The sequence below is a fragment of the Leptosomus discolor genome, chromosome 1, assembly GCF_034619465.1.
Source record: "Leptosomus discolor isolate bLepDis1 chromosome 1, bLepDis1.hap2, whole genome shotgun sequence".
In the NCBI taxonomy this organism is placed as follows: Eukaryota; Metazoa; Chordata; class Aves; order Leptosomiformes; family Leptosomidae; genus Leptosomus; species Leptosomus discolor.
The window spans coordinates 65,914,987-65,938,735 of record NC_141391.1 but is presented as its reverse complement, the minus strand read 5'-3'; the positions used below and the strand labels follow the sequence as shown (position 1 = coordinate 65,938,735).

Here is a 23,749-nt window from a genome sequence, read left to right as displayed (position 1 = left end):
TTAATCTGTAAATGCTGGGTAGACAATACTTACTTTCCTGCTACAATCTGATTAAAGGATAGGGAAGAAAATGAAAGAAAAACACAAGACCCTAATGAGAGAGGGACTGAACACTATTCAAATCAAGTGTTCCTTTTCAGCCACTGGATAAGTTAATTCAGACACCAGAAGTGAACCTATTAGGCTTCACCTGAATATTAACAACACAGCAGCAAGAACAGCAACCATCATCCAGGCGAAGCACTGGTGTCACACATTCACTGCTCTTCAGAGGCAGATACCACAGTCCTTACTTGCCCTACATGCTACCTTCAAGGCAGGGTGCGCGTGACCTACTGAGGTATGCGTTAGAAAAAATGCTCTATTTACCATACCGTATTTTTTATACCCTAATAACGACAACAAAACCCCAAATGTTTTCCACAGCTGCTACTTGGACACCAGACTCCATTTAGGTATCAGATCTTCTGTTTCACTAGGAATTGAGTTGTCAACACACTACAGGCATGAGAGCCAGCGACCACCTCTTTAATAACGAGCCCAAATGCATTATACAAATGGGGTCACCTCTCTTATGCAGAGCCTCTCACATCCTGTGAGAAAGAGCCCCAGAGGAGAAACAGCTATTGCTTGACTCAATTTTCTGAGATATCTCACACAGGCATGACAACAGCACTCAAGGTCAACCTTATCTACCCCTGTAAAGATACCACAGGTATCAAGACAATCATTTTACGACCTGTATTTAGATATATCCAAATATTTAAAGCAGCTGTAGGATGTTTTGATCTCAATCACATTATTAATGTGTGTTTTGACAATCGCCCCCAAAAGTGTAATGACAACCAAATGTCTTGACCTCCTGTTTTCAGAGTTCATGGAAGTGGTCTGACCTATTAATACTTCCTGTGAACTGACTCCGTAAGTAGAACCTGCCAAATATCCTTCTAGTTGGACTGCCATCAACCAAAACCTGTGGCTTTAAAAGTGACAGAATGACGTTGACAATGTAATTTCCCTCAGAATGAAACAGACCTAAAACATCCCTAGAAAAACTAATGTGCCTTTTTTTTTTTAATGTTAAAACCAATAAATAAATAAATTGACAAGCTTTTATCACATCGGTATCCCTCTCCAGTTTACATTCAACTCTTAAGGCACAGAGGATAGTTGAATCAATCCCCGGAGGCTAGAGTACTTCAAACCAGCTGTGGACACATGAGAAGACAGAACAAGTCTTGGTCTAAGTATGTGCTTTGCTGGTGGTCAGCTGGAAAAGAAACAATGAGACCCTAAAACCTTCAAATAATAATAAAAATAAATACAAAAGCAAATCGCAGGCATGCCTGCCTTAACCCAAACTCAAGAAACATTAAATACCAAATAAATCTAATCCTGCTGTCAAATCCCAGCAATACAGCAAGTGCTCAGAAGGATGAATTTTGCCAGGATCTAACTGGAATGAAACGCTCCTACACATACATACATCTCTTTCTGACATACCACAAAGCAGCAAGAATAGCAGCGCTCCCTGCAGTGATGTTAAAAATCTTTGGCTACTTCTCACATTTTGAGGAGGTGGCAAAACCTCTGCTAGTATCACCTGGGATAAGGACCTCCGCAACAACAGGGAGGAAAGGGCCTACAGTATGGGTGAATACACCTCCTGCCTTTCATTCGCTCTGCAGCATACAGCAAAGAAGCAGCAGCTTTTTGCTGAGAAAGCTGGACAAAGGAAACAGGTCCATAAACAAGTTTGGTCCATGGCACTGCCCAGCGGGATTAGAAATAGTTTAAGTGTACTTTTCTAAGTCAGCACACACAAACTGACCTTTATGTCTCCCTAAGCACTTAGGGAAATAACAAAACAAAAAACCAAAAGAACTTTCTCGTGTGATTCCTGGCTAGGCTGCTGTCCAAATGAGGTTTGGGAGAAAGATCACAAAGTTTATGCCTGCATCTTCTCTGCAGGTATAATAGCAATCCAGCAGCCAAGCCACTTGGGACGCATCAGAGCAATCTGTGCTTTCTCCTTTCCATGGTGACAAGAACTCTTGCACTTCTTCCAGCAGCTGACTCAAAAGACAGGCTAGTCCCATGTTACACAGAAGAAGTGTTTAATAGATAACCTTAGCTAACACAACTAAAAGGCATGAGCTTTCTCCCATAAAGGACCAATGTTTTTGAATCTCATCTCCACATAATGAATTAGAAAGGGCCAAAAATCTTAAGATTGTTCCTGGGCTTTCTTTAAGAGATCAGCAGTGGTTAAAAGTGCTTAAATAATTTACCAGGAGCCTTTTATCCATGATTCACTTTCATGATTTTTTCAAATCATCAAAACAGACAAAATGTGATAAAACTAGGTAAAATATATTCCAGCAACCCTAACCTAAGATAAGCTTCTTCATTAATGATAACTGGCCTCAACACACAGGCCAGCGTCGTGGGAGTTTTCTCCCCAGTTATTTTTATTTCAAATTGAAAAGAATAATCTTTTTCAAAATCTAAACCAAAACGTGAACTCTGCAACTAACTGCAGACTTTCAGTAATTCTGGCAATCTTTCCCAGTCCATACAGACCCATGGATACAACCAGCTGGAAGAAAGGTATTAATTCTAAATCCATGGGTAGTTCAAGGGTGACTTTTTTTCAAAATAATGGAAAAATTACGTGACTTCTTCAGGACGATAAGAAATTAGTGACCTGACATCTCATTCTACTTCTCTGATAAAACTCTGGAGATCAAGGAGTGTACCGACTGTTGATTTTACAAATAGTCTAACAACCAGATTACAAGTAGGTCACTCAATAGTATCTCTATCTTTCCTGGCCTACAGAGAAAGAAAAACTCTGTAAATTATGAAAAAGCCCTTGCAAGAGGGGAATCTAACACAATAGATTTATTCTCTCTTCTTTTAAAATATAACCAGCTGGGTTCATACAGTTTATTTAACTCTGTGATCATTCGCCTATCAAGACAGGATAAGCCAACCCAACACAGGTATCAAAGAAGTCTATTCAACCTGACTTGAGCCAGGAAATTAACATGGGGAATGCAAAAAAGCTTCTGAAAACTGTTCTGCAGAAAGTTCCCAGCACTAATGCAAGAAAGTATGTACACATCTACAGCAGAAATCCACACAGAAAACGCCTGCAACAAAACCAACTGCAAAAGCTGTTTTATCTTGTCTGCATTTGTGTAGAGTTTAGAGTAGGGGCATGTTAGCTCAGAGAACAGAACAATGTAGCACAAACCGGGGGCAGTGGTGACAAGAGCAAGGCGGCTGTGACCAAGACTCAGCATACTCCACTATGCAAAAGACCCCCGACTTCTGCAATACACACTTTTCACTTCTCCACAGGAAACCAAAAAGTCAGTCAGCAAAAAAACTGAACTGGTTAGCTGGTCAGTTTTTAATTAAAACTTTCATTAATACCAAGTCATCGTGGAAGGGGCCATATGCATTTGACAGAATCCCTGAATAAAAAGGAAAAGCTACTATTGATAATATTGACTATTCACAGACCCTAGACACCCAGCTATCATTCTTCAGCCGGGGTGGTGAGGACGCACAGAGCCAGGTGTTTAAGCTTCATCTTTCCAGATCCCAGGCTGCCATGTGCAGTCCCAGCTCTCTTACCTTCACTCACAGGAACTGGGAATGAAGTCATCAGACAAAAAAAAAAAACCAGAGAAAGTTGTGTTACGGGTGTCCCCAGGATAGGATGTTACACCAAAAGGAAACCCAGGATGCTCTGCAGCTGGGGCCACGGGGAATTGCCCTGGCAATGCCGCAAGATGGATGCCTGCTTCCATAACCCTCATTCTGCAATCCTACTCAATCTTTCTCACATAACATTCCTCGCCTCCTTGAAGTGACAGACATTTGTCAAGGACCTGAACCACAACAGCGCAACTTCTAGCTCTCGCATACCTTCACTACTCACGCCGTCAAAGATCCATGACAGCAGCTCTAACGAGCCAGAAGAGCCCTCGCGTTCAGGGGGCAGCAGCAAATAAAAGAGCACATTCTTCCCTTGAGGTGATCCCCTGTGAGGTGAAGGCAGTAGGGAAAGGTAGCAGCAGCCAGCTCGCAGAGGAGGTGATAAAATGTCAGACTCCTGGCAGTACAAAATGGCAGCTGAACCCTGGCGAAATGCCAAGCTGTTCAAACAGTGAATTGAGGAGTACGTGGGGCCATAATTACCATTAGCATAATAAGAGAGTGGTACAACAGCTACCTAGTTACTCTGGAGGGTCATGGAGAAATCATAACAAAGCAAAGTTTTAAGGAGAGACACAAAAGAAAACAATGACGTAGCTGCTCGGTGGGTTTTACCCAGAGGTCCTTCCATGCATGAAGTGCGGCCCGGGAGAAAGTACAAAGACTGTTTAAGAGATCAGGCTCTGAATCAAGAGCGGTCGGCCGTGCCTGCAGAACTTGAACGGCTCCACAACATATAAAAGATCATATGAAAAGTGTGACACTGAAGACAAAGGACCTTACGAGAAAAATAGGCTGTTTGTGTAAATCTGAATAAAACCTGGGCTCAATAGAGTCAGTCAAGATTTCTTCCTTTCTAACCAGAAAAGACTGTTTTCTCTTTTGCTCAAATGAAGCAGAAAAGAAAAGATAAAGATATAAGAAAATTTAACAAACAAAAACTGAACAATCTGATATTTGCCTTTTTTTCCATTTTGAAGGTCATATAAACAGTATTTACAGATCCATTGCTTCATGCAATTAGCCAGCTGTCTGGGCGAAATTAATCAGAGTTGTAATAAAAGTATTAAACATTTGAGTTTCAGACTTTATATGGATATGAAAATTTCTAGATTCACTGTACTTTGTACATCTGGAGTAATTCATAGACAGAGCTGAAGTTTAAAATCAAAAGTTCTCTTTGTGGACAGGAAGATCAGAGTTTTCACTAAGATCTGAACTCCACAGAAGACACTGAGAATCTGTGTGTAAAAAAAAAATACCCTTATTTAGTGGGCACAATCTGGTCCTCCATGAACAGAAATTTTACTGTTTACACATTGTCACCTCCCTTTTTCTCTATGCTTCTTCTGTTTCTCCTATTAACCTTTTCCATCATCACAGACATCAAGAACCCTGTGTATACGAAAAAATGCTTCTCCCAAGGCACAGTCAACTCCTTCCCACACAAGACAACTACATGCTGTATCCCGAGTGGCATCCATCAAGACAACCTAAGTTACAAGCTAATACTGCCATTAAGATTCTCCATCTTATTTGTTATCACAAGATATCAGACAGACTATCAATTTAGTATCTGCCATTTGGATTCTAGAGGCCAATGCAGTTGGACTGGTAAAAACCTTACCCTTGTATCTTCCCCTTGCTTTCAGACATCATTTTTTCCCTGTCTAAAATCCAAAAAGGCATGGGTTTCTTCTATCTTTGGGGAAAACAAAACAAAACAACACAACAACCACAAAACCCCACAACCCTTGATATCTGTCTAACTGACTTCTTCGCACGCACCTCTCTCTACACTAACAGGAATGAAACCCACCTTTAGAGTGTAATAAACTTATAGCTTCTAACCACAGGCAACCCCATAAGGGAAATCATAGTCTTCTTCTCAGGCACCAAAATATTTCTACTGTCATAAATCCTTCCTGACAGCACTATCTGACAAACACCACTTTAAATTATGCTTTTTCTAGCTTAATCACAGCCTTGCCACGTACACCAAGAGACTCTGACACGCACTGGTGCAAGCTAAGCTCAGGGACATATACCTAAGGCACACATCTCAACTCTCATTTGCAGTGCTCATTGTAAACCATCATAACATCTAATCGAAACAATTTATCTCTAGAAGTTTATCAGTCAGTAACATATTTCAGAACACAAATTCAGGGAAGCACACACTGATTTTCCCAATTAGGACAGTTGCTTATTAAACTTTTCATCTTCTTGTTAGTAAACCCTGTATTTTAGAGCACCCATTTATTCCCAGGAATAGGTGTGTATCTAATGCAACATAACTTAGAAAGAAAAACGAGAATCAGCATCTCTCTTGCCCAGTAATTTTGCGTAAATGACGCAGTAGCAAGAGGGGAAAAAAGATATGCTACTGTTAAATACTATTAGGACTGAAGAAGCAAGAGAACATACTCTTTGCCTTTCAAATGCAGATTCTAAAATGCTGACTTGTAGAGATTCTTAGTTCTGGATTTTGCTACTGTTCACAGTTAAATGCATTACAATCACAGAACACATGTCAGCAAGTAGCGGAAGGCAAGATCTTCGCTTTTAAAAAAAATTTTACTTTGATAGTAAAGAAAAAAAAAATCACAATGGATTGTTCTACATTAAACATCTAACTTTTTGTAATGAAAAGACAAACCCTGGAGCTTTTGCAATCTCCAGCTCACCCATCCTGTAACTCAGAAAAAGAAATAACGCAAACTAATCAACTGTCAGACTGAAATGTTCAAACTGAGTAATCCTGACTTGCTCGTTTAAACAAAAGATAAGTCACTTACAGAACTGGATGAACAATCAGCTCTGGACTATATGATTTGATTACTGTTGCTGCATCTTTGGTACAAAACACATGGGATAAATCTGCACCCTAAAAAAGAAAATTTGCAAACAGAATTATCAAATTTATCCTTAATAATAACTTTATCATTACAAAGTTTAGTCAGCGAATAATTCACCTGAATTCTTACTTCCCAGTACTAAAGCAGACTTTCTTGTTTTTTCTATTTTGGCTTAGACTACCATGCAACATTTTGGAGAAATTTTTTTGTATCTAACTTCCAATGTAATTTTTTTCAGTTTCTCACCGATGACTAAAAACACACATCTTGAACCTTTACTCACTTGAGTAACGTCTTCTCATTTGCAGATGAGCAAAGACTAAAATGTCACATGTACAATAAGAAGAAAAGCAAAAGAACACAGCTGAACAAGAGACAAGCTACATTAGAAAAGTAATACTATACTTACAAAGTTTAGCCTCAAGCTTCTGTTATCAACTCAAAAAAAATCAGACATACACATAAAATCATGTAAGCAGTGACCAGAAAGCCTGATCTTCTGTCTCACATACTGAAATTTCCCATGGTTAAGAAAGTGTCTCCTCTGCAGTACTACACTACATTCAACAGTTCAAGCTACTAACCAATGCAGAGATTTGATCCTATGACTCTTTATGTGCAGGTGTAATGATGTGAGACCAAGTGACTTCAATACGGGACCTCCCAATATGCTACTGTATTTACACATAGTGAACAGAAAGCTGAGTGGCTTTAATATCTTATATAAGACCATTAAATAATATTTCAGTTTTAAATCCTTGAGGGTCTGCATCCTGCGTGGCCGAGTGTGGGAGAGTGTGCGTGTAAACACCTGGATTGGTTACCTGCTCATTGAAACAAATGAGTTCTTCAAAAAGAAAAACGTACACAATGAACTGAAAGTACTGACACACTACATAGAGTACTGACAAGTACATGTAACATGTAAACATGATTTCTTCACATCTGAATAATCACCACTGTATTTATGTAGTCTGCAGTAACTGGCTAAAAATACATTTAATATGTCACTAAAATAAGGAAGTTCACACTTCTAGGGAAAAAAAAAAAGCTTAGAAAATACTTCTGCTAAAGATTATGATGTAAATAAAATATGGTATTAAAAATTACATTAAATTCAACCAACAATCTTCAGACTTACAGCACATAAGAATTTTACTAGCCTAAAGCTGTAAGTTTTGAAAGAAAGTTACTTCATTCAACACACTCATCAGGCCCAGAAAGATTTTCTGAAGAACTGACTGCAGTGCTGAAAACTCTAAACTGAGTTTTTAATCTGAAGTTATTTTATTGTTCACTTTTGGTGAAAATATTTCACCAAGTTTTGAAATTTCTTATCCAAGTCTCTAATAAAACAGTTCTCCCTCTGAAATTTTCAAATTTGTGACACATGTCTAACCTCCCCTGATACAGAGAAAATATTTACAGAAAACATAGCAAATGACACATATTTACAAAGTATTTCTACAAATCCAGGACTAAGGATTTTCTTTATTAAACAGAAGACTTTTCAGAACTCAAATTTCATGTGCAGCACAGAATGAATGCTTTGAAAAAATGGCACTTAGCCAACATAAATGACGAAAAGTTCATTTCGGATCAGTATAGAAGAACACGTACCACTTTGAGAGCTGTAATTGCAGCAAAATATGGTGCTCCAGTGTATCTGGAATGAAATACAATTTAGGTTAGGAAACACAGTCATGAGATTAGATAATCTGAAAATCAGCCTGCCATAATGAAGTCCCAAGTTCAAGTGCAAATTTTTAAAAAAGCTTTCTGATGTTTGTTGTAAAGGACAGGTACTGAAGCCAATCTCAAACCTCGCTTTGATTTCAAAGGTTCGGGATTTCACCTTAGCCACCCGATCCTTTCATAGAAATATTTATAAAGATCATGCCATAAAAAAGCAAACTCTTCTCAGACAACCAACTTCAAAGTTGAGAGACAAACAAGACACAGCAAGAGTCGAGCACTGTTTGCAAGCCAAATCTGGGATCTGTGACCTGGATCAACCCCATCTGGTTTTAGATGCTTAACTGAAGTGCCTGAACTGTGATTCCAGTTGCCCTAAATTCTCTTTATGAAGACTGAAGAGGGAGATATGGACAGAACCACCCTACAGAGGTGCCTCCTTCTGCCAAGAGGTAAGAGCCTAAGCCTGTTAGACCAACAGGACAACTAACTCCTGGTTAATCAAACCAGCTATAAGACAGCACCTTTTTGCTCTTTATAGAATGTTTATTAATGGCAGATGTCCAACAGCAGATCTCTTTTAGAGGAGAAAGATACTGTCCCTATTTCAAAAGGGGAAAATGAAAAACAGGAAGGTGTAGTGGCTCATTCAAAGTATTGTGCTAATTACTGAACATGGCCAAGAAAAGCATAGAGCCTGTTTTATTTCTAGGTCAGTACAACATTTAACTGATTTATGTTTTATCTCTTTTTTTCCCTGGAACATGCTATTTTTATTACTCCAGAACATAACCTAAGGTATTGACAGAATCTAGTAACCACCACAATTTATCAAAATAAAAAGCTCACAGTAAGAAAATACTCGATTCCTGATTTAAGAGACCCAGTTTCCAAAATACCAATATATATATATTAAAAAAAAAAAAAAAATCAGATGTGCCACTGTCTTACTCTATTCTACTTACTCTGTAACTTCATCATGCAATAGAAAAAGACTAATGCTGAAGGTAGAGAGAGTTTGGTGGTCAAAAAAGACAAGAGAAAGTAAGCACAGACACAAACAGCGTTCCAAGTTTTGACCACATTCACTACCAAAATTTGGGAACACAACTGCAGGGAAACATGCTCTTTCGTAACCATGATGGACTAGTAAACCTCTCTGGGAAATATTCATGTTTTAAATGGAAGACAAGTTTGAATGGCTTCTACAGGTATTCATGACATCCTCAAACTCCCTCAGAAACAGAAATCAAATTTCTCTTTCACTTACTCTTGACATCCTCCAACAATGCCTATACGTCCATCTTGACCTTTATGTCTTTTCCCTGTTAGAGGAGGGATAACATTGCGCACCAGTTGAAAAATATTCTCCATATCCTTTAGAGAGTGTGTTCTGTGCAGTGAAAAAGATCTCTCTATAACTGAAAAGAAGAAAATAAGTGTTACTTTAAGGCCATGTTCTTTCTTAAACTACCATCAGCATTTCTTTTAAGCACTCATAAACACTAATAAAATCACTCAAAGATACACAAAGTGAAATATTTCTAAGAACCAAATGCTTTGTCACTTGAGGCGTTTAGAACAGTGAGTAACTACGGAAGGTTATCATTTTAAAAATCGGTTTAGGGTCTGATGCAGAGAATATTCCCACTGACTGCTCACAGTCCTAATTTAGTGTACAGGTACAGAAAGGAATGACAGCCCAGAATAGTTATATGAACATTTTGTAACTAGAAATATCTTCTTAGTTCAGCCTGAAATCACTTCCATAATTAAGCTCAACTGAAACAGGTACACTTAGTAAGGACTAAACACATCCAGACACAGAGCAAGCACAGAGCGACTAAAACCACATTTGAAACGTACACCCTACCTTATTTTTCGCTTCCCCTTAAAGACTTCCACCTCTTAGCAGAATCAGGGCCTATCTCACTGCTTTTTTAGTTTGGCAGGTGGTTACAAAGCATAATGAAAGTCTTTCTGCAAAACTATAATCCAACACACTAGATGGAAACATTACAAATATCACACAAAGATAACTGTTAGCTATAATACAACTACAAATCTCCAATGCAAAGCTACACGTCAAGCTACATTTTAAAATAACTGCACACTAAGAAGGCTACATATTCAAATCACTGTTTCAAAAGACTACAAAAATTAAGAAGAAAAAATTATTTCAACAATTACAACTAAAGAGAATTAAACCATTTACCTAACATGCGACAAATCTGAAGATCAGTACTCCTAATTAACTATGTATTAACTATAAAGTGCAGTAAATACACTAAAAGAGTTAAGTTCTTATATTTCAACAAAGCTCCTCATTAACTGTATGATTCTGTTCAGAACGGTTTATTTGAATGTTAATATTAGCCTCCTAGACCATAGCAATGCTTTCTTTCTCTTTTACAAATCTCTTTCTCTTCTAGGAAGCTTTCAAGGAAGTGCTATATAGTACTACATAATTATGTAAAAAAAAATAACTCCCTTGATACTCCTTAATTTCAGCTGTGTAAAATGTAGTAACCCCACCCCCGATTCCAAAAGAGGGGAGGGTGGGGAAAAAAAAAAAAAGACGGGGAAAAAAAAAAAGAGGAAAACTATTACAGAAATTTGGACATAATAATGGGGGAAAAAATGTAATAAAAAAGACAACTCCACATCCACGTGCTACCAGCAGAAAGCATCTTTTACTTTTTCTGCATCTTCCACAGAATCTAAACCTAAATCAGACACACTAATCTTCAGTAATAAAACACTTTAGTGTTCAATAATGACAAATACTCCTGGCTGATCTTTTGCTTTTAAAATTCTTCTATAATACAGGCATCCCATTTCTATTGAGATTAAGAAAAAAACCAACAAATCAACAACAAAAAAAACCACAAAGAAAAGAAAGGAAAAAGAAAAAAACACCCTGTTTTGGATTATGGCCAAAATAGCACTGCAGTGACCCAGAGGGGAACAAAATGCTCATCTCCTCTGGAAATAGGGCAGATTATTTTCTTTAAATCACACTTCATACACTCACTAGTTTTCAGCCACACAAGAAATTCACTTATCATATAGCTTCTAACTTAAAGCCCAATGTTGTTAAGAAGGTCCCATTTCTTTGTTGCTTTTTTTGTTTATATGTAAATATACAGCGATTGCATAATAAACCGGGAGAAAACAGAGAATTATGCAAAGAGCAATTCTTAATAGAGCCCCATTTTCTTACAAAAACACTGAGGCATAAATACCTGAAACTTTAATTCCTTAAAAGATGTGCTGCCTGAAGTGTTTTTTCACCTTTTATTATAGAAATGCTTTGTTACTCCTTCACCAATTAAGATTAGACTCCCGAGTTGCTGTTGCTACAGTTAAATATATATAAAGCATTTCTGCAGTGTAATATGATTGTACACCTATATGACAAAATCCAGCAAGAAAAAACAAACTTTAGTTTCAAGTTGTTATAGATAATGAAACTCTTTCAGCAAAAATCCTTTCAGCAGTAATGGTAAGGCCTTGTAGGTACCATCACCCCAGTCTAGAACCAAAAATGATTTCCTAAGGGCTTTTCTAAAGCACTTCAGATTTCCTTTTAATTTAAAAGTGAAAACAACATTTAAACAGAATCCATACATACACCATAATTTATCTATGAAAGTCTGTTCCCACCAAGGAATGCTACAGACCAACTATCCAGTCAAGAAGAAACACAACCTAGTCAGCCAGCCTAAGCCCTCAACAGGGCTAACCATCCCGTCCCCCGTGCATTTTACAAGGAAATGCAGTATGTAACTTCAAACTGAAAAGGCTCTGAGATCCTCTGAGGAATTGGAGAATGCCCTTTAGAATCCAACATGCCAAATTATTATTCAACACTGAGGCTGGGTGTTTGTTTGTTTTGTTTTTCCCCTTTTCAAACCACGCTTTCTCCTTCTGAGCACTGTGAAATTCAGAATTAAAACAGAACGAGGCTTGTTTCGTTTCTACGCAGCAGGCTACAACCATCGAGCCCCAAGCTGACTCTGGTTTCAGCACTGATAGAGTACCCCTGTTTCCCTCCTGCCCATGCAGCCTACCTCCATGTGCAAAGAGACTATGCTAAAGATAAAAGACACGGAGCCGCAGATCCCAAGAAGTCCGTTAATGAATACTAATAGCCGATTATCAGCTTCTGGCCCACATGTAAGGTATGGAAGCAAAAGACTGTGCATAAATACCAATTCCAGAGTTATTGCTTTGTCTTTTTCTTTAAAATAAATTTAGACGCCCAAAGAATTTATAAATGAACTGGTATAGAAGAAAAATATATGCTGATACTTTCATCTTCTGTTACACCTACTACAGTAATATGATGTTTAATTACAATGTAAGATTCAGAATTTTGATTTAAAGAGATTTATTTTAAAGAAGCTGGATTTTGACATTTGACTTAATTCAGTGTAGGCAAAACTCCACTCTTATGCACAGCCTTAACTTCACAACTGGGTTAGGCCTGTTTACTTCCAACAGCAGCAGAATTTCTGCTTCAACGTACCTAATGTTTCCAGACAGCTTTCAGCAAACGTGCTACCTTCCTCTTTACATATAAAACTTCTCCTAACTTCACTTTACAGAGATGTGAATGTGGAAAGAAGTCCCCAATGTTTACAGGGTTCGAAAGGTGTGATTTCGCTCATTAAATTTTGTTACAACTAAAGTAGCTATGTTAGATAATCAGTACAATGGCACAAATGATGTTTTAATTTCATTTTACATCAGACAGACACCTTCACCACAGTATTAAATAATTCCAATTAGCTTTTATTTTCAAAAGCTACTTACTACCAGTGCTTTCACACAGAAGTGTTAAAAAAAACTAGCTTTTATTTAAGCTATAGAAAGAAGTACCTATCGGTGGAGAAAGTGCTGCTGTCATAGCATTATAATTAAAGTTATCCCCATACGAACGATGGTTCGCTCTCTGAGGTGGACTTGCTGGTATAGATTGTGACCTTTGCGATACCGTAGAAGAAATTCCTGCCAACATCTGTCCCAACATCTGTAACATCTGGAGCTCTCGAGCATGCTCAGCTTCCCGACGCTTGTCCTCAATTTTGAGCCTCTGCTCTTCGTATCTGTAAAATTTCTCTTCTGTATCCACACTCTGCTGCAGGAATTTTTCCATCATTTTATCCAACGTTAAATTTGCATGGCGTTTTTTTGATCTTTTGGGCTGATTAAGAGGTGGGGTAATAGTTGGAGCATTGATTTCTTTAAAGCCTAAAACAAGAAGAGAAACAATTATTTTTCCAAAGGAAAATAATTTTCTAAAAAACCAGCAAAAACCTCCCTATGAGATGGGCATCTGATGCGTCACAAAGTTGTTATACTTTTTCGATTTGAATTGTAATTATTTTAGACATTTTTATCTCAGAGTACTGAAGCAAACCCCTAAGCTTCTACGAAGTTAAAAGGTAACACGAAAATCACACAGAAGCATCTTTTAATTGTTGTAGTACTAAACTTCAACAATAGGAGTCCTTTTGATCTTCTAAAAAGGTTTAAGTGAAGGCTATTAAATAGTATAGCCTCATTTGTGTATTGCAGGTAATTACATTAATCTAAATTGAGTTTCAGTCTGTTGGCATTCTGGATTTGCATTTCAAAAGAACATTAGTGTAAACAACTCTTTGATGGGGTTTATGTGTAAAAAGAAGGTTGGTTAAACGTCAACCAATTGGCTGATTCCTCAGTGATGTCAACTTCTGAAGACAGGTTCACGTTTGTATTAAAACCACAGCATTAATCTCTTTTAAAACAAACAAATAACACTGCCACCCCCCACCTCCAGAACACGAATACGGAGCTCGAGTAAAGGACGAGCAAGGAAAGGACAGGCTTTATCCAAGGGCTGTTTCTGTCCGCAAGCCCACTAAAGTTAGCAGCAGTGTTTCTGAAACAACTCGAGCAATTAATTACGCAAAAGCTCTCCCCTAGCTTTCTGGCCCATCTGCAACAATAAGCAGATTTTTCAGGTATTATCGTCATCATCATTTTAATACCGATTAACAAAAGTGCACATAGTGTGCAGGGAACGGGAAAATCCTGCAGCGAGAAGGATGCCTGATTTCTTGTACAGGGCTACCTGACACTTTGTCTTGGTAATCTCTGCGCTAGTTTTCCACCGGTTTCCCATTGATAAACACAGATAAAAACTCACTACGGTCTCCGTGCCCCCCCCATCTCCCCCCTACCCGGTTTGTAGCATTTCCCGCCCCGCTTCCAGGCGGCGTTGGCGGGGGGAGCTCTCGGGGACGAGCAAGGTGCAGGGGGTGGGGGGCCATGGGCGGATTTCGGAGCGCAGAGGACGGGGCGGGAGAGAGGAGGGCAAGGCAGAAGCCGCTAGAAGCAGGCTGGCTGGAGAGAGGCGCCGCCAGTCGGGCTGCGAGTGCCCGGGGGGTGCCGCGCTGCCCGCGGGGTGAGGGGAGGACACCCGGCGCCGGGAACCCGACCGCTACTCACCGTCGGCCGGCGGCACGGGGATGGCGAAGGGGGGGCACTCCACCTTGATGGGGTGGTCGGCGTAGGAGGAGCACTCTCCGGAGTCCTCGGTGAAGTTGTCGCGGGGGGACTCCAGTTCAGCGTCCTCGTCCAGCTCGGCGTCCACCTCCCGGCTGTTGTGCGGCGTGCCCGGCGTGGGCGGCCCGGCGAGCGGCCCCGCCGGCTGAGCGCCGTCGGGCGGCGGGGCCAGCGGCTCGGGGGCGCCGTCGGGCCCCCCCCGGCAGCTGAGGATCCGGTCCATCTCGTCGTAGTACTTGCATATCTTGCGGGCGTGCCCGTTCTTCTTCAGCCCGTCCCGGGCCTGGTAGTACTGGCGCTTGAGGCCCTTGATGCGGATGCGGCACTGCTCGGGGGTGCGCTCGAAGCCCAGCTCGGCCAGGCGGCAGGCCACGTCCCGGTACACATGGCTGTTCCGAAAGTTGCCGTCCAGCGCCGACTGCACGTCCGCCTCGCCCCAGATCTCCAGCAGCGCCCGCGTCTCCAGGTCCGACCACAGGAAGCCCCGCGTGTTCGTGATCATCCTTGGCCGGCCGGGGTCACTGCAATGGCCGCGCACCGGGGAGAGGGAGGGAGGGAGCGAGGGACGGAGGGAGGGGGAGAGCGAGGGAGGGAGGGACGGAGGGGGGCGGAGGAGGGCGGCGGGGAGGAGGGAGGGGGGGGTTCAATGCCCGCACTCGGCTCTCCCAGGGGGCGCCTACGCCAGCCCCGGCAGCCGCGGTGCGGCGGGAAGCGGCGGGCAGCCGGGCCCCGGGCCCCGCATCTCAGCCCGGGCCGCCGCCGCCGCTGGCAAGCCCGCACACACACAAAACTTTCCAGGCGCCGCTTTGCGCCGCGGGCACCTGCAAGAAGGGGGGAGGGGGAGGCTCAAAAAAACCCCGACACCATCTCCCCCCCCCCCGCTTCCCCGGTTCGTCCCCCTCCGAAAATAACAATGATAAATAGAAAAATAAACACACGGGCTCCCGGCGCGGAGCCGCGGCCCCCTCCCCCGGGGCAGGACGCGCCGCCACCCCGCTCAGGCAGTCATCCGTGCGCGGCCGCTCCCCCGCCCCGGGCTCCTCCGGGAGCGGCAGGACGACGGCGCTGGCTGGACTTGGAGGCCCTGCTCATCACAGTGCGCCTCCTTCCCTCCCTCCCTCCCTCCCTTCCTCCTCCTCCTCCTCCCCCCCGCCGCAGTGGAGCGCGATCGCTGCGCACACACGCACGCAGGGCGCTGCGGCTCGGCGCACGGCGGCCGAGAGCCGGCGGCTTCGCTCGGCGCCTTACCTCAGCCCAGCACACCGCCCTGCCGTGCCGCGCCGCGCCAGCCCGGGCAACAACACCCCTGCCCCCTCCCCAGGGCCGCCGTGTCACTCAGCCCCGGGGCAGGCGGCGGGCGGGCGGCCAGGCTCCCGCACACACACGCACCGGCGCACATGAGCGGTGCCTGCGGCGCGGAGCGGTTCGGCTCGGCTCGGCTCCGCTCGCCCCCGCAACCCGCCACAAAAGCCCACGCTGCGGTTGGCAGAGACAGCGCCTCCCGGAGGCCCCCGGTGGATCAGGCAGCCTCTCTGCCCTCGGCGGACCCCTGCGAAGCTGCTGGCCGTCGGGTTTATGGGAGCTTCCCCCACCCCCCCGGCCATCCCTTCGCACGGCAGGTGAACGGCCCGGCCGGGTGTGTGCCATTGTGCTCGTCCGCCCCCGGGTCCTATTCCGCCCACACGCTGCTCCGGCCCCTGCCCTTTCGGTTTAGTTTTGCTCCGAAATCGTTCTCCGGCGGGAGGTGCGGAGCGGCGGCGCCAAGCCCACCTCCCCGTCACGGGGGCCCGCCGCCGCCGCCGCCTCCCTCACGCCCCGGCCCAGCCCCCCCCCCCAGCGAGGCAGCACGGCCGAGGCCCTAGCCCGGCGGCCTTTCCTTCCGCGGGGAACACCAACGCGCCCGCCCATGGGCTTCCGTGGCCCCCTCAGTACCGGACAAGCCTACCGCCCCTCGGCGTGCACCCGCCCGGCCCGCCTCCCCTCAGGGGCGGGCCCCACCCCCTCCCCACCAGAGCCCCGGTGCAGAGCTGTTTATACCTTCATCATATGGCAGCCAGAGGGCCGCAGCCAAGGCCAGCGCAGCCAGGGCGCCGGCGGTGACAGCGCCCCGTCCCCACATCCTTCCGGGGAAGAAGGCAGGGGCTGCGGCCGGGCCGGGCCCCGCGGCGCGCCGCTCCGCGCTCTCCTCTTACCTCGCCACAGCGCGGGGCTCCCGACACCCCTCGCCAAGCGCGCAGGCAAGCGGCGCACACAGTTCATCGGCGCGGCTTCCGGCTCCGCGCCGGGCCGGGCAGGGCCGGGCCGGGCAGGGCAGGGCAGGCCTACGCGGGCGCGCCCGCCCGGTACCGCTCCGCGCCTCCCCGCGGCGCGCCGCGGCCTCCCCCACACCCCCGGCGGCAGCCAATGGCGGCGCGGGGCCTGCGCGGGCGGGCCGCGCTGAGGTAGCGGCCGCGGCTCCCCGCCGCTTGCCGAGCCGAGCCGGGCCGGGCCGGGCCAGGCCGCTGCGGCCTTCTCCGGCCTGGCGCCCCCGGGCCTCCTGTCCCCCCCCTGCCGCCGGGGCGAGGAGCGCGGGCGGGCGCGCAAGGTGCGCCCCAGCGGTGGGGCAGCGCCGTCCGGGCGGTGGTGTGGCCGGGCCCGGCCCGGGAGGGGAGAGGCAGAGCCGGGAGCGGCTGTCACGGCGCTTTGGGGCTGCCTTCGCAGCCCTTTTAATTGGCAGCAGTTAAAAACTCGTAGGAATTGCCCTTTATCGCGCCCAGCTCTTTACATCCCTCAGTTCGCCAGGTGTTTCTGAGCAAACCCCTGATGTATGAGTGTGATTAATTTCTAAGCTGGTATTTCTAGCTCAGATACATCACTTTAGAGCAGTATTCTTGAATATTTTCTTTTACTCTAAAACACATACCAGAGCCGGTGGAAATAGCAGCTGATGTTTGTCTTTGGTCTTATGGCACCTACTTAATCTGGACAATGAAAGTACAGCGTTGCCCAGGAAAAACTTAAGTGATTATATGCATGAGAAATCTGAAACGTTAAGGCTCAAAACAGCTGTAATTTCAGCTTTAGGCACCTGGGTATTTCAAGCAAGAGTGTCGTTATTAGCTCAGAAAAGCTTCTAGCCTAAATACAGCAGTAAAATGTCAGTGTTTCGATCCGTATTTTGAAGGGGTGAAGACAGACAGCATTTTCCTTTAATGTTTTGTGTTATATATCTCACACATATATATATATATATATATATATATATATATATATATATATATAAGCTGTGGTCAAACTGACCTGCTGGCTTTACCTGGACCAAACCCAAGCAGGAGAGATTTGTGCCCTTCAGCTTCGGAAGCGTCACTTAAAACAGCTGTGCTCTCTGCGAACTGCAAGCCAGATGACCTGAGCTTTTAATAACCCAGACTGAACAGTAACCCTGGTATTGGAGCAGGAGCTTAGATACCTGACAAGTTCGCTGTCAGGTATTAACTTGCTTATTGAAAAGTTGCTTTTCTACAGGTCCTGGTATCTGGTACAATTTTAAAGGCAATACCAGGTCAGTAAAATTTGCCCTGTCTTCAGTCAGCACAAGTAGTGCTTTCACCCTTTGATTATCTGACTGTGTGGCAAGCCAAAAGATAGATTCAACGGCAAATCACCTTTAGTTTTTACTTGAGTTTTAATCCAGAAAAAAAGGTGAGTCAGGTTGTTGAACACCACATTCCTTAGACTCGTGGTTTGATTCCAACTGGAAGGATGGAGTTCTGTAACTCCAGTATGGATTCAATGTCTGGAAGACAGGGGGGAAAGAACGATGCGGATGTTTTTTTCATCCCATCAAGGATCTCTGGCTCCACCAAAAACGCCCAACAACAGAGAGAGGAAGAAAAATACAGTTGTCTTGTTGTTTTTCACTGAGTTCTATGCTTTCCATTGTAGCAGAGATGGAAGCAAGTTCTTCTGATGCTGCAGAACCCTCAGAAGTTGTTTGTGGATTCAGTGACGTTTCCAGGACGCAATTCTCACTTCTCTTGTAGAAGAAAGCCTAAGGGTGTCTATGGGCTTCCTCTATGCCAAAGTGGTTCAGGTTGTTACGCATAACCTTGACATCAACTAAAAACAGTCTTGCTACTGCTGTTAGCCAGCAGGAGCGTAAAAACTTTGAGCAAAACACATTGCCGCTCCTCAAACGTTCTATTGCTCCGTGTCTAGCTCGAAGTACCTTCTTTTGGTATAGTCCTGGCTGCCATCTCTGTACCATGTGCAGTACAAGTCCGTAACTACTAGTGCCGTCCCTGAGCCCGGCATCAGCAATGTTAATTAACTGGGGGACGAGGTGGAGAAAAAACAGCCTTTGACAGGACTACGGAAGGGAGAAGGAGTATGAGGCAAAAGTCCAGACGCCCATCGCAGGGTTAGAGGAAAAGCAACTGCAGGAGACGCTTTACTTCTTTAGGTGTAATCTGCGCTGTGCATTTTTTATCGAGCTTCCCCCTCTGACAGTGCTGTCCCTTGGTCTGCTTCTCCGTCTGCTTGTCCCTCTCTTTCGTGGAGGGAGGAATGACCCTGTGGAGTTCCCTTTCATGCTTTGGGCAAAGTCCTTCTGGCTTCATTGGTTGCTGGTCCATTGCTGGCCCCTACCTCTTTCTCAGAGTCCTCCCTCTCCTTCCATAGCTCTTGAGCTCAGCCTTTTGTTCCGGCATTTTAACCCTTTTCTAGCTGCACTGGAACCACATCGTATCCTCCTCATTAGTGGGATAATTACTGCAACCTCTTCCTCCCCTGCTACACAAAGAAAGGCTCGCCATCAGTGGCGACCTGAGAATGTCTTACTGCTGTCAAGGCAGGCAACAGCTTGCAGGTTTAACTTAGTAGTAGATGGCAGCTGTCACTAACAGCTGGTGCTTGCTGGGAACAGAGTGTATATCCCTAGGTAGGGTGAGGTATGGACTGTAAGCTAGGTGTCCCTAGGTAGAGACCCCAAAACAGTACCGCTCTGGACCATTTTGTGGTTTCTTCTGCAGGTTCCTGGTGAATCTTTGTTCACAAGATGTTTGCTTTTTGCTTCTGATCACTTTGACCCACTCAGCACTTAAGTCTGAGTCCTTGCCATCCCGTTGGTAACCATTGTGCAACCCTGCCTACCCCAGCCATTCCAAGGTGAACGTGGACAGCAGGTGGCAATAGCAGAGCTTGCAACATCCTTTGATTGCGTTCTTTCCACTCAAATAACTGTCAGCCTGTACTGCAATCACAGTTTGGTATCATAAATACCACAAACATATCCACGTTAACGTATCCGTGTTGGTAACTGCAACGGGAGGTTTACGCATTTGTGTTGAGAGAAGGAATGGAAGAACTCAGAAGTAGCTTTAATTGAAACTGCCCATAAAATATGACCAAAGATTTCTTTGCTGTTGAAATGGGAATCTAGAAACACTTTTCATTGTGAAAAAGATGAAAAAGTGGAAAGTCTTAATTTCACTTGAATGTTTACCTAGCTACATTGTAGGAGTTAGAATTGATAGTGGTAACAGAGAAGGCAGTAATGGTATATGCGTTAAGATAAAAAGGGGGGCAATCCTCCAGATGTTATTAGCAGTGCTGTTTACTGCCATTAAAGTGAGCGGAATGAGCATGTTTTACATCAAATGTTATGTTTCTCTTAGCACAGGACAAAATGTGGTTTTATACGGTGCAAATTTTAGTTTGTTAGTTTTGAGGTCTCTCTAGGCTGCAAAGAAACTGAAAACAGAATAAGAAGACCTGAAACTATAATAATTATTCCTGTCACTACACTTATATTCAAGAGAAAGGATAGCAGCAAACAATTAACAACAGGCCCTTACAAAAACACACCAACATGCTTTGGTTTATCTATAAAGTTTACTAAACAGGAATGTCACATGGGCTGAAGAAGGGAAAGGAAACTGTAAATGAGGAGAAATATACCCGCACCTGATTACATACTGTGTAATAAATTGGTCCCTACGGCTTCTGTAGTTCTTCATGTTTTTACCAGGGCAGTAGAAATACTATCACTTCTAGACATACTCTGTGTAGTATTTGTCAAGCCCAATGCTTCACTCGGTAACTTTTGTTTTAGCCAAGATGAATAGTAAGATTTTTTCTTTTTGCTGTGTTAATGGTGAAAAAAACAGATACCAAGAAAACAATAGAGAGAACGTTTCTGTTTTGTCCTCCTCGTAGAGCGGGAGATAAGAATGATCTATGTACTGCAATAGAAGCGAAGGTTTTTTTGGGCTCAACCAACTTCTTCAACCAGGTTCCTGATATCTAGTGCAAGCAAACATATATAAACTTGCACACCTCTTAAGCAACATCCAAAAAGTTGAAACAAATGGTCTCCTTTTCAGTGGGGAATAGTGAGACTCTAAGAAAGTAAATACTGTAGAGTCAGACAGTTTTCTGTAAAACTGCTGTTGCTCTGTCCGTTGGCAGCAGAAGGTAACATTTGCCAAATGCATTAACTTACACAATTTAGAACACTGTGGTTATTATGAAATTTATTTCTCATTTATGTAACTTTTTTACTGTTCAATAGCTACACAGTGTTTTATTTTAGTTGTGTTGTAGCTGAGCCTGGAGGCTTTGCCTGGGTATTGTCTTACGCGTTGTACACACACAGAAGTCAACCCCTTGCTCAAAACTCAGCTTTGTGTGCATTTAGGAGAGACGCTCAGAATGGCAGACAGATTTGTAAAGGATAAATTGGTTTTACCCTAAATGACAGAGTTCAGTTCAGTCTTGGAAACACATAGTGTATATTGAACATGACTGCTAGAAGAAGACTACATGCTATAACCATAAAGGGATTTGAATGCTGAAAGGTTCCTCTTTCAGGTACTTTGCTTCCTTTTTTTTTTTTTTTCCTTCGATATATTGCTAGTCATCTCACAGAACCAGCATACCGGCTTTAGTCGTTGTGTCCCCAGGTTTTTTTGGAGACTTTGTCGTTCCTTTCCCCAGGATCCCCTAAGCCTTGCATTTGTAGACAGTCTCAGCCTGCTGTAATGCCACGGGTGATGTCTTTGCCTCCCGTTGCTTCTGGAGTTGTGCATCATCTTGTTGCCCAAAGGAGAAAGCTGTAGTTCTCTTCCCTCCATGTGAGAGCTGTTCATAAAATATACTTTACTCCTTAATACACCTGCTCTTCAACATACAGGTGTTAAAATTTAATACGCATACCTGAGTTTGATTACAACATCCTCTACTTGAAAGTCAGCGTATATGCATGTGTATTATTTCTTCCTGTTGCTGCCACAGCTGGATAAATATTTGGGCAGCAACAATTAATTTTATTCATGCCAAGGCCAGCTTTGCAAGTTTTACTGGTATAATTAATCCCGTTGGGGGACAAGAAGGTCATTTAAAAATAAAAACCAAAATAGGGTAAGAGGGTGGATATAACTATGTCGTTATAAAGATGACACATCACAATGATGGTTTTCCTTGCTGTATGGGAATAGCTATCCCAGTATAAAGCACCTTTTTACAAATATACCTATAGACATGTTAAGAAGCCGAGATAGCAGGGAAATTGTATGGCTTTAGTTCTATCATGAAGATTAAAAATTGTTACCTATTTTTGACAGATAAGCCCCGAAAAATCTATGGCAATTTAAAGTTAAATAATTTGGGCAACTTTTTTCTCAAAGAAGCTTGTCCTCTCATATGAAGTAAAATAAACTTTTCAAACCCACATTTCCATTTTCTCTCTTTCTTTATTGTTAACCTTTCCCAGAAAGGCATGCCACGTCAATGAATCCTTTCCTAATAGCATGCTTTCATGACGAGTAGTTAATGAAGGAGCAGCAAAGATCAGGAGGGGTGGGAATTTTGTGGGGGGGTGTGGGAAGGAGAGCCTTGACAGATGGTCCCCCGGAACTGGGACTGCCAAATGTCACGTGTCAAGAAAGAGGATGCGTGGCCAGGGAGGAAGGGAGGAGGCAGGTAGCCCTTCTGCCCCTGAGCTCCTGCTGTCACCTCTAGGTTCGCATTGAAAGAGTTCAGGCAGCTCACGCCAGCGTCACCACTCCGTACCAACCCACCCCTCCTGCACTCTGCTCTCCTGCTGTCTCCCAGTGTCTTCCACCAAAACCGAGTCTCGTTCACAGATTAAAATTAAACTCTCAGTGAGTGAAGGCGAGAGGTCTCTGCCTGCCCATGTAGTTAGGGGAAAGTCTCGCTGCCCTGAGGCCATCCCGCTGGCGCTCCCCAGCTCCAGAGCTTTTCCCCTCCCTCCGTGCCTGCCTGCTCTCAGCCCCTTCCCTTGCTGGCCATGTCGGGGCTCAGCACCCGGTGCCGGCTGACTCCGGCCTCCCGTGCCGTGCGCTGAGGCTGTCCATGGTGGCCTTCTGCTCCCGCTCGCCCTGTGCAAGAAGTGGCTCCTGCTGCTGGCAGTAAGGCAGACGCGGCCTGCGCTTCACCAAAATCCACCCAGGCGGGACCCTGATGGAGGAAAAAGAGGAGGTGTGTGTGGCAAAACCCAAGCACCTTAGCAAGACCTAACCACGCCAACCCCTGGTACTGTGGTGGGGGGAACGGGTGGTGAAGTGATCACGAGCTGGAGCGTCTTGAGCTCCTGAGGCCAAACTTCAGTTAGGGTTGCAGAGCTCCAGTGAGGGTGCAATCCCGTTGTGTATCATCTTCAGCCTGCAGTGTTGGCTGATGTCCTGTCATGCTAACCCACCTCTTCAACACCATGTGGGGAAAGGAGGGCTGAAAGCCCTCTTGAGTTACCCTCACTCTGCAAATAAGGACTCCAGGATATTGCTTTTACGTTTCCCATTCTTTAATTATACATCTCACTCCCTCAGGCTAGCACCCCTAACCTTCACATACCTACTCTGCCCTTCTTTTCTCTTGAAGACCTTCTTGTCCCACTGGAGAGCACACTTTGGCCC

The 23,749-nt window shown here is 44.3% G+C and overlaps 1 protein-coding gene across 1 annotated transcript in view; it reads right to left on the bottom strand.

Moving 5' to 3' along the window:
• The window catches only part of NAXD (NAD(P)HX dehydratase), a 50,097-nt gene extending 33,141 nt beyond the window's left edge, over positions 1-16,956 (bottom strand). The window contains exons 1-7 of the mRNA XM_086481701.1: positions 16,875-16,956; positions 16,086-16,143; positions 14,781-15,358; positions 13,167-13,538; positions 9,553-9,703; positions 8,208-8,253; positions 6,528-6,616 (exon numbers count right to left, since the gene is read on the bottom strand). Coding sequence (XP_086337827.1) covers positions 6,528-6,616; positions 8,208-8,253; positions 9,553-9,703; positions 13,167-13,538; positions 14,781-15,358; positions 16,086-16,143; positions 16,875-16,956 — 1,376 coding nt within the window. The remainder of the gene's footprint in view (positions 1-6,527; positions 6,617-8,207; positions 8,254-9,552; positions 9,704-13,166; positions 13,539-14,780; positions 15,359-16,085; positions 16,144-16,874) is intronic.
• Between the last annotated feature and the right edge of the window lie 6,793 nt (positions 16,957-23,749).